This window comes from Scyliorhinus torazame, chromosome 4 (genome assembly GCF_047496885.1).
Source record: "Scyliorhinus torazame isolate Kashiwa2021f chromosome 4, sScyTor2.1, whole genome shotgun sequence".
Classification (NCBI taxonomy): domain Eukaryota; kingdom Metazoa; phylum Chordata; class Chondrichthyes; order Carcharhiniformes; family Scyliorhinidae; genus Scyliorhinus; species Scyliorhinus torazame.
Window position 1 is genome coordinate 206,522,017 of NC_092710.1, and position 18,619 is coordinate 206,540,635.

Here is an 18,619-nt window from a genome sequence, read left to right on the forward strand (position 1 = left end):
AGATGCCAGTCTTCAGCCAATTCACCCTACGTGATATCACTGAAGGCACTGGATACTGCAAAGGCTATGGGCCCTGACAATATTCCAGCGATAGTACTGAAAAGACTTGTGCTCCACAACTTGCCGCATCTCTGGTCAAGCTGTTTCAGTACAGTTACAACATAGGTATCTACCTAGTAATGTAGAAAATTGCCCAGGTATGTCCTCTACACAAAAAACAGGACAAATCTATCCCGGCCAATTACCGCCCTATCGGTCTACTTTCAATCATCAGAAAACTGATGGAAAGGGTCATCAGCAGTGCTGTCAAGTGGTAATTGCTTAGCAATAACCTGCTCACTGATGCTCAGTTTCGATTCCACCAGGGTCACCCCAATTCCTGACCTCATTACAACCATGGTTCAAACATGGACGAAAGAGAGGAACCCAGAGGGGACAGTGACTGCACTTGACATCAAGGCCGCATTTGATTGGGTATGGCATTAAGGAACCCTAACAAAACTGGATTCAATGAGAATCAGAGGGAAAACTCTCCACTCGTTGGAGTCATACCTGGCACAAAGGGAGACAGTTGTGGTGGTTGGAGGTCAGTCATCTCAGCTCCAGGACATCACTGCAGAGGTTCCTCAGGGTAGCATCCTAGGCCCAACTATCTTCATATGCTTCATTAATGACCTTCCTTCCAACATAAGGTCAGATGTGGGGATGTTCGTTGATGATTGCACAATGTTCAGCATCATTTGGGACTCCTCAGATATCAAAGCAGTCTACGTGCAAATGTAACATGACCTGGAAAGGCTTGGGCTGACAAGTGGCAAGTAACATTCACACCACTCCAACAAGAGAGGAACTAACCATTGCCGCTTGACATTCAATGGCATTACCATCAGTGAATGCCCTGCTATCAACATCCTAGAGTTACCATTGAACAGAAACTGAACTGGACTAGACTTGTAAATAATGAGGCTACAAGAACAGATCAGAGGCTAAGAATCCTGTGGCAAGTAATTCACATCCTGGCTCCCCAAAGTCTACAAGGCACAAGTTGGAGTGTAATTGAATTCTCTCCACTTGCCTGCATGAGTGCAGCTCCAACAACATTCAAGAAGCTCAACACAATTCTGGACCAATCAGCCCCCTTCCATAAACATTCACTCCCTCCACCACTGATGTACAGTAGCAGCAATCTGTACCATTTACAAGATGCACTGCAGTAACTCACCAAGTTTCAAAGAACAAAGAACAAATACAGCACTGGAATAGGCCCTTCGGCCGTCCAAACCTGCGCCGACCATGGTACCTGCCTAAACTAAAACCATCTGCACTTACAGAGTCCATCTCCTTCCAGTCTCACGCTATTCATATATTTGTCTAGATGTCCCTTAAATGCCACTATCGTACCTGCTACCACCATCTCCCCAGGCAGCGCGTTCCATATATTTACCACCCTCTGTGTAAAAAACTTGCCTCGCACTCTGTTGTAAACTTTAAACCTATGTCCCCCTAGTACTTGACTCTCCTAACCTATGAAATAGCATCTGACTATCCACTCTGTCCATGCCACTCATAATCTTGTAGACCTCTGTCAGGTGGCCTCTCAACCTCCGTCATTCCAGTGAGAACACACCGGGTTTATCTAACCTCTCCTCATAGCTAATGCCCTCCATACCAGGCAGCAGTCTAGTCAACCTTTCTGTTTCCTCTCCAAAGCATCCACATTCTTCTAGTAGTGAGTGTGGTGACCAGAATTATACACAATATTCCGAATGAGGCCTAACTAAGGTCCTGTACAGCTGCAACATGACTTGCCAATTTTAAATTTCAATGCCCTGACCGATGAAGGCCAGAATGCCATATGCCTTCTTGATCACCTTATCCACATGCACTGCCACTTTCAGTGACCGGTGAACATGCATGCCCAGATCTCTCTGCATGTCAATACTCGCAAGAGTTCTACCATTTACAGTGTTATTCGTACATGCATTGGACCTTCCAAAGTGCATTACCTCACACTTGTCCGGATTAAATTCCATCTACCATTTCTCCGCCCAAGATTCCAACCAGTTTATATTCTGCTGTATCCTCTGACAATCCTCTTCAGTATCCGCTACTCCGCCAATTTTTGTGTCGTCTGCGAACTTACTAATCAGACCAGCTACATTTTCTTCCAAACCATTTATATACACCACGAACAACAAAGGTCCCAGAACTGATTCCTGTGGAACGCCGCTAGTCACTGCCTTCCATCCAGAAAAGCACCCTTCTACTGCTACCCTCTGTCTTCTGTGCCCAAACCAGTTCTGTATCCAACTTGCCAGCTCTCCTCTGATCTCAAGTGACTTCACCTTTTCTACCAGTCTACCATGAGGTACCTTGACAATGGCTTTACTGAAGTCCATGTATGCAACATCTACTGCCTTTCCCTCATCTGTCATCTTTGTCACTTCCTCGAAAACTTGATCAAATTAGTGAGGCACGACCTCCCCTTCACAAAACCACAATGTCCTTCACTAATAAGTTCATTTGTTTCCAAATGTGAGTAAATCCTATCTCTATGAATCTTTTCCAGTAGTTTCCCTACCACTGACGTAACGCTCACTGTCCTATCATTTCATGGATTATCCCTCCTTAGGCAACACCTTCCAAACCCATGACCACTATCATCTAGAAGGACAAGGGCAGCAGATACCTGGGAACCCCACCACTTGGAGCTTCCCCTCCAAGTCGCTCACCACCCTGACTTGGAAATATATCGCCGTTCGTTCACTATCATAGGGTCAGAAATCTGGAGCTCCCTCCCGAGTAGCAGTGGGTGTACCTGCACCACATGGACTGCAGTGGTTCAGGAAGTCAGCTCACCACCACCTTCTCACGGACAACTAGGGATGGGCAAAAAATGCTGGTCTTGCCTGCGAAGGCCAGATCGCGTTAAATGATTTTTTTATTTTGTCCTTTGTGAAGTCTTTGTGTTCAAACCTCTCATTGCATTCATCTCCTTTGTTACAAATGTTTTGTGTATTCAGAAATAGGCCGGGATTCTCCGAGCCTCTGCGCCGAAATGGCGCTCGGTGTGGGGGCAGAGAATGGGGCCTCAAACCCGCGATCGGGTCCGACGCCGGGACGCAATTCTCCAGCGACCGGAGAATCTTTACTATTTTTCTTTAGTGTGAACTTCTTGGGCGAGATTCTCCGACCACCCGCCGGGTCGGAGAATCGCCGGGGGCTGGCGTGAATCCCGCCCCTGCCGGTTGCCGAGTTCTCCACCACCAGATATTCGGCGGGGGCGGGAATCACGGCACGCCAGTTGGCGGGCCACCCCCTGCGATTCTCCAGCCCGGCTGGGCCGAAGTCCTGCCGCTAAAATGCCTGTCCCGCCGGCGTAGATTAAACCACCTACGTTACCGGCGGGACAAGGCGGCGCGGGCGGGCGGGCTCCGGGGTCCTGAGGGGGGCGCGGGGCGATCTGGCCCCGGGGGTGCCCCCATGGTGGCCTGGCCCGCGCTCGGGGCCTACCGTTCCACGGGCGGGCCTGTGCCGTGGGGGCACTCTTTCCCTTCTGCCTCCGCCATGGTCTCCACCATGGCGGAGGCGGAAGAGACTCCCTCCACTGCGCATGCGCGGGAATGCCGTCAGCGGCCGCTGACGCCCCCGCGCATGCGCCGCCCGGAGATTTCATTTCCGCGCCAGCTGGAGGGGCACCAAAGGCCTTTTGCGCCAGCTGGCGGGGCGGAAATTAGTCCGGCGCGGGCCTAGCCCCTTAAGGTTGGGGCTCGGCCCCCAAAGATGCGGAGCATTCTGCACCTTTGGGACGGCGCGATGCCCGACTGATTTGCGCCGTTTTGGGCGCCAGTCGGCGGACATCGCGCTGTTTCCGGAGAATTTCGCCTCTTATCTTTAACATTGTTAAACTCTGTCCCTTCCTGACACAGTCTGTTAATTTTACCCAAATGGCTACTCTGCTGTTTTCTCTTCAGGCTCACAGATTTATTTTTCTTACGTGAACCTTATTAACTTGAAGCCTAACCTGCTGGTAATGCTGGAGAAAATATATGTACTTGTCTCCAATCAGCTATATGCACAGCTCAACTGAGAGCTCATGCTTGGGTCATGTCCTGGAACCCTGCAGAATTCTGCTTGCCTTCCTGGTTGGTCCCTTAACACTTGCCTTTCCTGCAAGGCATGTTGCATAAAGAAACACTTGCATTTTTATAATACTTTCCATGATTTCCAGCTGTTCCAAAGTGCTTTACAGATAATACAGTTCTTCTCAAGTGCAGTCACTATTATATGTCGGAAATTTGGCAGCCTTTTTTTCACATTGCAATGTCCCACAAATATTCATGTGAAAATGACAAGATAATCTATTTTAGCAATGTTGGTTAGGCAGGAAACTGCTCTTCTACAAAATACTATCACTGGATCTTTAACATCCACCTGGGAGAGCAGATAAGACCTCAGTTTAATCTTTCATCTGTAAAATGGCACCTCTGACAGTCTACCACTCCCTCAGTCAACCTTCTAACTTAGAGGTGAGTGTGCTACCATAGTGAGGCCTGTAAATTTCAGAACACTTAAGGCATTTGCTTAACTGGGCAAATGTATAATGACTGTTAGAAAATTGATTATATACATAAAATGAAATGTACACTCTGCTGGTAAACCAAATAATGATTTCCTTTGATGTAATCTGTCCAATTTTATCATTCTAAATCTGGCTACCTTTTCCTTTGCCCTCTACCACACAACCATTGATCTGACAGGTTCTTCAAATTCTAGCATCTCTTACCCTGCTGGACATTGAGGAGCATGGATTTCTTCACACTCATCTTCCACCCAGGGTGTTTCCCCTGCACAAGAAACAAAATCACTGAAATTAGCTTTTGCAATTTGCAAGTGGCTCTCACACAGAGTATTTTCATTAAATTAAGTGTACTTATTGTTGTATTCATCACCTAGAACCAAATCTACAACTGGCAGGAATCCTACTGTCTCAAGTGCTTGACACAAACAAATGAGACCTCAATTTCTGTTTTAACTCAAATTACACTACAGGACCAGACAAACTCAATTGATGAGATATATTGCTGAAAAGAAAGAGACACGCTGTTATAATTTCTCATCTTGCACACATCGGGCAGTTTGCAAGAGTATTGATAGTTAAGGGAACCATTTATACTGAATGAGAACAGTGCTGCTTGGTTGGTAAGGAGACGCTGCTTGGTAGAGACATTGTCATGGAAATGCACCAGGGAGCAGTTAACTGCCAAGCTTTTGTTCAAATTCAAACACGCAGGTTGACTCTGATTGGTCAGGGCATTGCCATCGTGAATGAACAAGGGAATAACTATCCATCAATCTTTTGTTTAGTTGAAAAAGGTGCAATGTGTGGACATGTTCCTTCTGTCTATAAAGGATAGAGCATTGTGTGTGAACATATGTAGCTTCTAGCATGCATAAAATGTGCCACACTCTGGATTAAGGAAAGATTACATTTGAATCTACATGTGATGAGGAAATAGGTTCACATCTCACAGAGATTTTTGATATTGTCTCCTTCCTGTCTATTTCCTTTGTTCCCATTCATTTTATTTTATTTTATTGTTTTGGTCCGTGGATCAATAATTGGAATGTGCCTTCAAGTTGAAAGAAGAAAGCAGAAGACTCAAAGTTTAAAACAGCCTGCTTGTTAAAACAAGGATATTGTTTCTCAGGCTTTGTGTGTGGGAGAAGGAGAAGTCAGACTCTTCGGCACTAAGTAGATGAGAAGAACTGCTTTTGAAGGGAATCAGTTTGATTGGTTAACTGGCAACTAATGAATTGGCTAGGGACAGTGTTCTGCCTGACAAGAATCAGTGATTGGTTCCTGCTGGGTGATGTTTTTGTGAGAAACTTCCAGAAGTCATCAGACCTCAGAAATGAAGGGAGCTGTTTTCTCCCACTGCTGCCTGCTGTCTGCAGGTGGAAGCTGAAGATCTTTTAAATGTATCTATTGGACATGCGGTCTATTGGACTCAACCGATTTTCATTCTCAAAGACCTTGGATATTTAAATAAGTCTAATTTCATTGGTGTTCATAGAATCATAGAATTTGCTGTGCAGAAGGAGGCCATTCGGCCCATCGGGTCTGCACCGGCCCTTGGAAAGAGCACCCTATTTAAGCCCACGCCACCACCCTATACCGTAACCCAGTAACCCCACCTAATGTTTCTGGACACTAAGGGTAATTTAGCATGGTCAATCCACCTAACATGCACATCTTTGGACTGTGGGAAGAAACCGGAGCACCCGGAGGAAACCCAAGCAGACACTGGGAGAATGTGCAGACACCGCGCAGACAGTGACCCAAGCCGGGAATTGACCCTGGAGCTGTGAAGCAACTGTGCTAACCACTATGCTACTGTGGTGCCCGTGTTGTGACTCCGGATCAAGTGGTGTTGGAATTGACCACGCATTAGCCCAGGGCGTCATAACAGTAAGTAATTATAATGTTAAGTATGTAGGGTATGGCTAATTCTAAAACATGAGCAGTTGAAACTCTTTACCTTTGCAAACAGTCTTGTAATCGGTGCAGCAATCGCCTTTTCCCAAACAATCATCAGAGCATGAACAATGGCTCATGGGTAAACGTATCTCACCACAGCGAAACTTAGTGCATGTCCAGAGCTCAGCTAAATTACAAAAATATCTAGTTAATCTCGCTGCCTCAGAAGAAAATGGCAACAGTTAGAATGGCAACCAGTGATTAACATGTATCTGTCATTTTGAATTTAAATGAAAGAGCATTGTATTATACCTGACAAATACGTTAAGTTATTTAACATATAATAAATCATTGTGTATGCAGTGACTTGGTTTATAGTCAAACCCTTTACATATAGTGAGGTCATATTAGCAACAATAATATGAACAACTAGTTAATCTGTTTTAATTTGAGAAAGGGTTATTGGTCAGGAGCCGACAGACATCAATAGTGAAACTGAGGGCACGAGTTACCGGTCGCATCCTGCTGAAATTGGGACGGGTCACAGCCGGTAGATCCCAGCAGAGACCTCCACCGGGACTCCCGATGGCCGTTGTGCCACACGAGATCTAATCGGCACTTGCGGGGGTCTCCCAGGCAATTGGAGGCACCCGGGTGGTCAGCCTCTTGCCAGCCTCGCACCCTGGCACTGCTGGTGCCATCTGGATGCCTCAGTACTGCCATCATGGCATCCTGGAAGTGCCACCTGGGTTACAGCCTGGCACTGTCAGAGTGCCCAGGTGGCACTCCCAGCCTAGCAGTGTCAAGGTGTCAAGCTGGTGTTTTGCCCACCCTGGGAATCAGGCTCGGGGTGCTCTGCCGGCATATGGTAGGGTGTAGGGGGACGGGGGGACTCGAGGACCTCGCCCCTCCCCCCGAGTAGATGAGGTGAGGCGTTGGAGGTGTCCGGGTGTTGCGTCGGGTGTTTGAGTGATTGGGCGCCATTTGAAAATGCCGCTCCGATCTCTTCCTGCACTGGGGGGGGGGGGGGGGTTCCGTTTGTTGGAGCTCCTCAATGCAGGGAATACAGCTAAGTGCAACCTTGTCGTGACATTCCATGCTGGGGGCCAAACGAAAAGAGTGTTGGTGAGTAGCAGGATCATTCCGGGCGCTACAGACGCCGAGACTTTGGCCGGAGCTTTTCAGCACCCCCGTAGTGGGTTCTCCCACGGCGAAGGGGGCTCGCCATTGGTCACCAGCAGGAACTTCCGGTCCCCCCCGAAGTTGATGGCAATTTGCATGGATTACCCATGACATCAGGGAACCCTCGGCATGGGTCTACTTTGGCAGGACTGGAAAATCCCACTGGCGGGAAGATCCAGAAAATCCCACCCTTTAACTTTGGCTGAGCCACTGGACCAGGCAACAGAGGCTCAGTTTAATATCTTCCTTTATGACAGTTGCATTTTTGGTTTTCAACACTTTAAAGTAAACAAACACTCGCTCCTTTCTACAATCTGGATTGTACTTCTATTGAGGTAATTATGGTTGGTTCAGGGATCCTAAAGAATACAAGCCTTTGCACGTCGCTTTACTGCACACACCAAGTAATTTTCTTGAGTTTGCTAGATGGAGGAAGAAAGGCTGTTATAACCCATAGTTTAAACCCAATTTAATTAAATAGCATTAATGAAAGGTTTTCAAAGTTGTGAAACATTTTAAGAGTAAAAATCAAAGGCTATTTCCATTGGTTGATGCATTGCTGCCAATAAGGAATAAATTGAGAATCATTGCTTGAACAATGAAGGGAAATGAGATTTTCACTGCAGAAGTTTATCAAAACATGTATTTTGTCAGAAAGGTCTTTTGAGGGACAGCCTATAAAGTCAATTAAGAGGAATGTTGTTATTTTTTTTTAATGTTGAATGATATGGCTAAGGGTGAAAAATTGAACCAGATCAACAAATCTAGTTGAAGAGATAGCACTTGAATTGCCCCCTCGGTCGTTTCATTTCTAATTGTAGAGCCTGGATTTTAGCCCAAAGCAAGGTCTGGTCAGAGGGCCTGTTATGAGGTCAGGAAACTCAGAAGAGCAGGGTACCGAAAGTCCTGCAGTTTTTATTTTTTAAAATAAATTTACAGTGCCCAATTAATTTTTTCCAACTAAGGGGCAATTTTAGCGTGGTCAATCCACCTACCCTGCACATCTTTGGGTTGTGGGAGCAAAACCCACGCAAACATGGGGAGAATATTGATGCGACCATCAATTCACACAAAACCAGGAGTAGAAGTAAACTGTGGCTTTAATCAACGAGAACAGTGCCTGCCTGCGACTGATCTGTTAGTGGGAGCCGCCTACAGGGCGACTGCTCTTATATCTCCCCTCAAGGGGTGGAGCCAGGGGCGGAGCCCACACAGGCCCCAACATGCTACATCATAGGTAATACCTTACAATGGTCCATAGGTGGAGCCCACATGGGCAACAGCGTAATACAGATATGTACATGGTGAATTGTTACAGCAATACATTCACCACAAATATGCAAACTCCATACGGACAGTGACCCAGAGCCGGTATCAAACCTGGGACCTCGGCGCCGTGAGGCAGCAGTGCTAACCACTGCGCCACCGTGCTGCCCATAATATCCTGCAGTTTTAATCTTCAGATCACTTTTAAAACTGCCTGCCAGTTTCTTGCCCTCAGGCAGCCTGATTGACAGACCGGGAGTCCTTTGGGCAGGAAGCCTGCTTCACAAGGCCTCAGTCAAGGAGGATGGGTAGGTCTAGTCGTGGAGTCCGAATTACTGAAGTTCAGGGGCGTCATTCTCCGACCCCCCACCGGGTCGGAGAATGGCCGTTGGCCGCCGTGAATCCCACCCCCGCCGAAGTCTCCGGTACCGGAGATTGGGCGGGGGCGGGAATCGGGCCGCGCCGGTTGGCGGGACCCCCGGCTCAATTCTCCGGCCCGGATGGGCCAAAGTCCCGCCCAGAAATTGCCTGTCCCGCCGGCGTAAATCAAAGCTGGCATTTACCGGCGGGACCAGGCGGTGTGGGCGGGCTCCGACGTCCTGGGGGGAGCGCGGGGCGATCTGGCCCCGGGGGGTGCCCCCACGGTGGCCTAGCCCGCGATCGGGGCCCACCAATCCGCGGGCGGGCCTGTGCCGTGGGGGCACTCTTTCCCTTCCGCCTCCGCCACGGCCTCCACCATGGCGGAGGCGGAAGAGACTCTCCCCACTGCGCATGCGCGTGAAACTGTCAGCTGACGCTCCCGCGCATGCACCGCATTTCCGCGCCAGCTGGCGGGGCAACAAACGCCGTTTCCGCCAGCTGGCGGGGCGGAAATCCCTCCGGCGCCGGCCTAGCCCCCTCAATGTTGGGGCTTGGCCCCCAAAGATGCGGAGCATTCCGCACCTTTGGGCCGCGCGATGCCCGTCTGATTGGCGCCGTTTCTGGCGCCAGTCGGCGGACATCGCGCCGTTGGGGGAGAATTTCACCCCTGCTTTCCCAATCACAGGGTGGGGTACGGTAATGATATTTGGAGCAGCAGATGTTGGGCAGAGGGCTGTTGGGTACGGTGGGATTGGATGTCCAACTGTGGTTAGGGGGAACAGATGGTAGTTAGGAGAGAGAGGAGCAGAGAGATCATGGTCAAAGGAGGGTGGTATTACAGGGGTGCTTGGCTGGCCTAGCAGAAGCACTCCGGCTCTTCCTGTCCCATAAACTGCTTTGTAAGAGGTACTTACCACATAGAACCAGGTCCTCCTGCCTTCGTTCAGGTGCTAAGTTTGTCTGGCTCTGGAAAATCCAGCCAGCGTGAGTTAATTAATGTTAAAGGGAATGACTGACCCATTTTCCATGAGCTAATTACCTACCTGCCCTTCATCCCACTCCGTTAAAATGCGAAGTGGGTGGGTTTCAGGTGGGTTGGGTTCCTGAGTCAACTTTTTTGAATTTTATCTCTGGCCCAACAACAACCTACCCATTTTTGGGAGTTACGATCCAGCCCTATAGTTCTAAATCATCATTGGGTTACTTTCTAAAATAATTTTCCTTCAACAAAACAAAATATACCTCAAACTATTGTTCAGAAATAGTTACATGAAAGAGCAGAAACTTCAAAACATGTTTCCCACCTCCCAAAATCCAAATTGTTTTCATAGAACATAGAACATAGAACGATACAGCGCAGTACAGGCCCTTCGGCCCACGATGTTGCACCAAAACAAAAGCCATCTAACCTACACTATACCATTATCATCCATATGTTTATCCAATAAACTTTTAAATGCCCTCAATGTTGGCGAGTTCACTACTGTAGCAGGTAGGGCATTCCACGGCCTCACTACTCTTTGCGTAAAGAACCTACCCCTGACCTCTGTCCTATATCTATTACCCCTCAGTTTAAGGCTATGTCCCCTCGTGCTAGCCATTTCCATCCGCGGGAGAAGGCTCTCACTGTCCACCCTATCTAACCCTCTGATCATTTTGTATGCCTCTATTAAGTCTCCTCTTAACCTTCTCTCTAACGAAAACAACCTCAAGTCCATCAGCCTTTCCTCATAAGATTTTCCCTCCATACCAAGCAACATCCTGGTAAATCTCCTCTGCACCCGTTCCAAAGCCTTCACGTCCTTCCTATAATGCGGTGACCAGAACTGTACGCAATACTCCAAATGCGGCCGTACCAGAGTTCTGTACAGCTGCAACATGACCTCCTGACTCCGGAACTCAATCCCTCTACCAATAAAGGCCAACACTCCATAGGCCTTCTTCACCACCCTATCAACCTGGGTGGCAACTTTCAGGGATCTATGTACATGGACACCTAGATCCCTCTGCTCATCCACACTTTCAAGAACTTTTCCATTAGCCAAATATTCCACATTCCTGTTTTTCCTTCCAAAGTGAATCACCTCACACTTCTCTACATTAAACTCCATTTGCCATCTCTCAGCCCAGCACTGCAGCTTATCTATATCCCTCTGTAACCTGCTACTTCCTTCCACACTATCGACAACACCACCGACTTTAGTATCGTCTGCAAATTTACTCACCCACCCTTCTGCGCCTTCCTCTAGGTCATTGATAAAAATGACAAACAGCAACGGCCCCAGAACAGATCCTTGTGGTACTCCACTTGTGACAGAACTCCATTCTGAACATTTCCCATCAACCACCACCCTCTGTCTTCTTTCAGCTAGCCAATTTCTGATCCACATCTCTAAATCACCCTCAATCCCCAGCCTCCGTATTTTCTGCAATAGCCTACCGTGGGGAACCTTATCAAACGCTTTGCTGAAATCCATATACACCACATCAACTGCTCTACCCTCGTCTACCTGTTCAGTCACCTTCTCAAAGAACTCGATAAGGTTTGTGAGGCATGACCTACCCCTCACAAAGCCATGCTGACTATCCCTGATCATATTATTCCTATCTAGATGATTATAAATCTTGTCTCTTATAATCCCCTCCAAGACTTTACCCACTACAGACGTGAGGCTCACCGGTCTATAGTTGCCGGGGTTGTCTCTGCTCCCCTTTTTGAACAAAGGGACCACATTTGCTATCCTCCAGTCCTCTGGCACTATTCCTGTATCCAATGATGACATAAAAATCAAAGCCAATGGTCCAGCAATCTCTTCCCTGGCCTCCCAGAGAATCCTAGGATAAATCCCATCAGGTCCCGGGGACTTATCTATTTTCAGCCTGTCCAGAATTGCCAACACCTCTTCCCTACATACCTCAATGCCATCTAATCTATTTACCTGGAGCTCAGAATTCTCCTCCATAACATTATCTTTTTCCTGAGTGAATACTGACGAAAAATATTCATTTAGTATCTCGCCTATCTCTTCAGACTCTACACACAACTTCCCATCCCTGTCCTTGACTGGTCCTACTCTGTCCCTAGTCATTCGCTTATTCCTGACATACCTATAGAAAGCTTTTGGGTTTTCCTTGATCCTTCCTGCCAAATACTTCTCATGTCCCCTCCTTGCTCGTCTTAGCTCTCTCTTTAGATCCTTCCTCGCTACCTTGTAACTATCCATCGCCCCAACTGAAACTTCACACCTCATCTTCACATAGGCCTCCTTCTTCCTCTTAACAAGAGATTCCACTTCTTTGGTAAACCACGGTTCCCTCACTCGGCACCTTCCTCCCTGCCTGACCGGTACATACTTATCAAGAACACGCAGTAGCTGATCCTTGAACAAGCTCCACTTATCCAGTGTGTCCAAAACTTGCAGCCTACTTCTCCACCTTATCCCCCCCAAGTCACGTCTAATGGCATCATAATTTCCCTTCCCCCAGCTATAACTCTTGCCCTGCGGTGTATACTTATCCCTTTCCATCCTTAACGTAAACGTCACCGAATTGTGGTCACTGTCCCCAAAGTGCTCACCTACCTCCAAATCCAACACCTGGCCTGGTTCATTACCCAAAACCAAATCCAATGTGGCCTCGCCTCTTGTTGGCCTGTCAACAAACTGTGTCAGGAAACCCTCCTGCACACACTGTACAAAAAACGACCCATCTAATGTACTCGAACTATATCTTTTCCAGTCAATATTTGGAAAGTTAAAGTCTCCCATAATAACTACCCTATTACTTTCGCTCTTATCCAGGATCATCCTCGCCATCCTTTCCTCTACATCCCTAGAACTATTTGGAGGCCTATAGAAAACTCCCAACAGGGTGACCTCTCCTTTCCTGTTTCTAACCTCAGCCCATACTACCTCGGAAGATGAGTCCCCATCTAGCATCCTCTCCGCCACCGTAATACTGCTCTTGACTAGCAGCGCCACACCTCCCCCTCTTTTGCCTCCTTCTCTGAGCTTACTAAAACACTTAAACCCCGGAACCTGCAACATCCATTCCTGTCCCTGCTCTATCCATGTCTCCGAAATGGCCACAACATCGAAGTCCCAGGTACCAACCCATGCTGCCAATTCCCCTACCTTATTTCGTATACTCCTGGCATTGAAGTAGACACACTTCAAACCACCTACCTGAACACTGGCCCCCTCCTGCGACGTCAAATCTGGGCTCCTGACCTCTATACTCTCATTCTCCCTTACCCTAAAACTACAATCCAGGTTCCCATGCCCCTGCTGCATTAGTTTAAACCCCCCCAATAGGAGTAATGATTGAGGAAAATGGAGGAAAGAGAAAGCAGGTTTGGAAAAATGATATCTGAAATATTTGTGGAATTTATTTTTCTGATGCGTACCTGGTTGAAGACAGACTTCCGTAAAATCCACGCAACAGCTGGCGGTTTCCTTACAGAGGACGTCACAACGACAATTCCTGACTTCCTCAGAAAGGGGTGCATAGCATCGGTTTCTGCAGCTAGCTGGAAATATTAATTGGTCATTATTTGTCAAGAAGCAAGTTAATTTTCAACTGAATTTGAGCTTGTCAGATCGACATTTACACAAAGGCTGAAAAGTGAATCACTAATTGTTCAGTTGGTAAGTGTATGTTCATCTTGTGTTGGTCCAGAAACATTACAGAAACCCTTCTTCCCCCACTGCTGTTTGCTTCAATGATCCTTTCTGGAAAGTGAAAATGTAAGGCTGGATTCTCCGTTACTGGGACTATGTCCCCACACCAGTGTCAGAACTGTGGACTTTCACGCCAGAAAAACTGGCATGAAAGGGCCACATATTCCTAGCCCGGCAGGGGGCTAGCAGGGACCCGGCGTAGATCTAGCAGCTTTTGCTGCAGATACGGGCCCCTGCACTTCCGGGTCGGAGGCCACGCATGCGACGTGCTCCATGGCGGACTCGGACCGCGAAGCTGGATCCTGAAAATAAACCCCCCGATTGGCCACGCGCCCGACCCTGACTGCCCGCCCAAACATTGCCTGGCCGCATATAAGGCCACCCTGCTCTCCCACCAGGACGGCCGCGGACTGTGTCCGCAGTTGCCTCGCTAGTTTTCCGACCAGCTGGACCACATTAGATCCACACCATTGTGACTTTGGCCTGTCCAGGGCGGAGAATGGCAGAGCGGGCTTCCAACAATAGACGCAGGTAGGTTCTGGGCTGCGCGGTGTACTCGGAGAGAACGCCGCATTTCGGGGCCCGCAGAATCGGGGAACTGGCGCCGGTCCTGATTCCGTGCGGGGAAATGGATTCTCCGCCCCGAAGCAGGCCAGGATTTCGGCTTCGGGTGCGGAGATTCCAACCCATGGTTTTGGACAGGTTCAGGGCTGGAATTCTGATGTTTACATGTTCAGCCCAATGATGAGGTGAGACTGTCTGCCCTTGACATCAAGGCAGTATTTGACCGATTATGGCATCACGGAGCCCTGACAAAATTGAAGCCAGTGCGAATCAGAGAGAAAAATCTCCACCTGGTTGGACTCACACTGAGCACAAAGGAAGATGGATGTGGTTGTTGGAGTCAGTCATCTCAGTTCCAAGACATCACTGCAAGAGTTCCTCAGGGGAGTGTCCTTCGGTCAACCATTGTGTTCAGCTGTTTCAACAATGCCCTTCCTTCCATCATAAGTTCAGATGTGGAGATGTTCGCTGATAATTGCACAATGTTCAGCATGATTTGCTACTCTTCAGATAATGAAACAGTCCATGTCCAAAGGCAACATGACCTGCACAATATCCAGGCTTGGGCTGCCAAGTGGCGAAGGACAAGAGAGGATCTCACCATCTCCCCCTGACATTTAATGACATTTACCATTACTGAATTCCTCACTATAAATATTCTGGGGGTTACCATTGACCAGAAACTGAACTGGTCTAGCCACATTAATATTGTAGCTACAAGAGAAAGTCAAGGGCTAGGGATTTTGCGGCGAGTAACTCATATCCTGACTACCCAAAGCCTGTCCACTATCTACAGAAGTGTGATATAGTACTCTCCACTTCTCTGGGTGAGTGCAGCTCCAACAACACTCAAGAAGCTCGACACCATCCCGGACAAAGCAGCCTGCTTGATTTGTACCTCATCCACAAAACTTCACTCCCTGCACCACAGTGGCAGCCATGTGTACCATCTATAAGATCCACTGCTGGAACTCACCATAGCTCCTTAGAGAGCACCTTCCAAACCTACAACCACTACCATCTAGAAGGACAAGGGCAGCAGATACCTGGGTACAGCCCCATCTGGAACTTCCCCTCCAGGTCACTCACCATCCTGATGGGAATATATTGCCGTTCTTCCACTGTCGCTGGGTCAAAAATCTAAAACTCCCTCCCTAACAGCACTGTGGGTGTACCTACACCTCAGGAACTACAGCGGTTCAAGTAGGCACCTTACCAACACATTCTCAAGGGCAATTAGGGGTGGACAATAAATGCTGGGCTAGCCAATGACACCCACAAATGATTAATTAATTGTTTCAAACTCCCACTGCCATTTATCACCCACTTGAGCGTTGATTCATATTGGGTGGGACTACTATCTGTCCTTGGAAGGAAGTCAACCCTTGAGAGCTGTCGGCTAATCTGACTGGCCAGGCACAGCGCTGAAGTGACCAGGAGCGGTACTGCAAGCACTCTGCCTGAGACAAAGTCCCGGGACCTTTGAAAAGTTACTTCCCAGGGGTGGGAGAGTAGGGAACACCCGGCAGGAGGTCATGAGGGGGACAATTGCGGTGTTGGGAGTTGGCCAGGCTGGGGGGAGGGGGTCAATAGAGCTCCAATGTCCCAGCGGGAGGGGGAATAGGCCACAATTCACGGCGGCCTTCTGAGTAAGGCCTCCCCTTCCCGCCAAAATGATGAAAAGGTTTAATGTCACTTTGCCATCCGACCAACAACCGTTCCTGCCAGCCTAAAAAGTAAGGCTGGGCGGGATGAGGCTTTTAACTGGCCATTAAGAAGTCAATTAAGTGTCTTAATAGGTGAATGGGTGAGGTTCCTGGCCGAAGCTGCATGCCTAATCGTGAAATTATGTCGGGATTTAGGCTGGCAGGTTCTCAGGGGAGTTCCATTCAATTTTACACTCCCCCTCCCACCCCTTGCCGCCAGATGATCCATTGGGGGTGGGGGGATGGAGAGGAAGATGGTCCTCCATGATGAGCGCGATGTAAGGGGCCACTGACAGCAATGGTCACCCCATGCCAAAGTCACCTCCGCTGGAATAATACCCTCTTCCTCACCATTAGCCAGGATGCTGAGCCTCCAGCCCTCTGATTGGGCTGTTAATTCTGGGGAAGGCGGGGGTGGGTGCATGCTGCTGTTGGTAAAGTGCGACCCCAGGATCCCGCTGCTTGCCAATTGTTTGACTCGGGGGGAAAAAGGTACAGATAAGAGATAATAATAAAAAAATGGTGCAAATGATACTAAATCAAACAAATTTAACTCATCAGTCAATTCAATGATGTGGGGCGACATTCTCCGGAAACGGCGCGATGTCCGCCGACTGGCGCCCAAAACGGCGCAAATCAGTCGGGCATCGCGCCGCCCCAAAGGTGTGGAATGCTCCGCATCTTTGGAGGCCGAGCCCCAACCTTAAGGGGCTAGGTCGGCGCCGAACGAATTTCCGCCCCGCCAGCTGGCGGAAAAGGCCTTTGCTGCCCCGCCAGCTGGTGCGGAAATAACATCTCCGGGCGACGCATGCGCGGGAGCGTTAGCGGCCACTGACGGCATTCCCGCGCATGCGCATTGGAGGGAGTCTCTTCAGCCTCCGCCATGGTGGAGACCGTGGCGGAGGCGGAAGGGAAAGAGTGCACCCACGGCACAGGCCCGCCCGCGGATTGGTGGGCCCCGAATGCGGGCCAGGCCACCATGGGGGCACCCCCCGGGGCCAGATCGCCCCGCGCCCCCCCCCCCCCAGGACCCCGGAGCCCACCCGCGCCACCTTGTCCCGCCGGTAAGGTAGGTGGTTTAATTTACGCCGGCGGGACAGGCATGTTAGCGGCGGGACTTCGGCCCATCCGGGACGGAGAATCGAGCGGGGGGGCCCGCCAACCGGCGTGGCGCGATTCCCGCCCCGGCCGAATATCCGGTGCCGGAGACTTTGGCAACCGGCGGGGGTGGGATTCACGCCAGCCCCCGGCGATTCTCCGACCCGGCGGGGGGTCGGAGAATCTCGCCCAAGAAGTCCCAATCTCAGATAGGATGACAGTAACTGGCTGAATTACCCTGTGGTACATATGTGTGTTTTTCTCTCAGATGTAAATGTACCAATCACATGACAAGGATTGGTGAAACAACAACGGACCCATCTTTAGTTCAAGATAAGCTTACACACAAATAATGTTGTTTTTTTTGGAAATTTTTATTTAAAACAAATTTGTAACATTTCCAGAGAGAAAAAAGGCCCTATGCAAAGAGCCTTAACATAGTGAAAACGAACAGTGGGAAAGAATAAACATGTTAATAAAGCACTTCCCCTGTCAGCTCTGTTTGCCCATGCCACACGTGTTCAACGAAACTAACGTGGCTCTAAACCCCCACCCCCCCCCCCCCACCCCTCGGGTGCTGCTGCTGTCGGTTTCCTGCGCTGTTCCCTGAGAGTCTGCAAGCGACTTTCTCCCTCGGGGGGAATCCCTAGACACCCCCCCCCCTTGCCCGCTTAAGTCTTCTCTGCTCTCCTTCTCCTTCCCGGCTTCCCCCCCCCCAACCTCCCCTGCCCCCCGAGGCCTGACCTTCCAGGCCAGCCCCGCGCTTGGCCCTAGCCCGCCCCTCCTCATACTCTAGGGCCCCCTGACCTACGCTAGCTACGCTGACCCCTGCCCTTGGTGCCTGTCAGTCTCCCACCCGAGTGCTCGGGGCCTCCCCCCACACTCCAAGGACCCATTAACCTGATTGTATCTCCCCGTGCCCTTTCAAGTCCCTTAATCAGCCCCTAGCCCATCCCCCCATCAGAGGCCCCGATCTCCTGCCAAAATGTACCAAGCGCAGGGCCCCCTTTGCAGGGCCCCTCTCTCTACCCCCCCCTCCCCACTTCGATGCTATCCCCCAAAAACACCCTACACAATGCACCCTCCAGCCCCCGCTCTCTGTCCCGGCTGAAAACAATCTTGGATAGAACATTACAGTACAGGATAATTTAACAAACCGCCGCCACACAAAAGCTCTGAGAGCCCAGAGTCCTTTAGTTCAAGTCCAGCTTCTTCTTTCAATAAAAGTCCACACCTAGTCAGAGCAAGTTAGGTTAACAGACCACTGCCACTGTACAGAACTG

At 49.4% G+C, this 18,619-nt stretch overlaps 1 protein-coding gene across 1 annotated transcript in view; it reads right to left on the minus strand.

Moving 5' to 3' along the window:
* Window positions 1–18,619, minus strand: part of LOC140410712 (ectonucleotide pyrophosphatase/phosphodiesterase family member 3-like) — a 249,137-nt gene that overhangs the window by 190,685 nt on the left and 39,833 nt on the right. Inside the window, exons 3-5 of the mRNA XM_072499153.1 lie at window positions 13,695–13,817; window positions 6,543–6,668; window positions 4,787–4,847 (exon numbers count right to left, since the gene is read on the minus strand). Coding sequence (XP_072355254.1) covers window positions 4,787–4,847; window positions 6,543–6,668; window positions 13,695–13,817 — 310 coding nt within the window. The remainder of the gene's footprint in view (window positions 1–4,786; window positions 4,848–6,542; window positions 6,669–13,694; window positions 13,818–18,619) is intronic.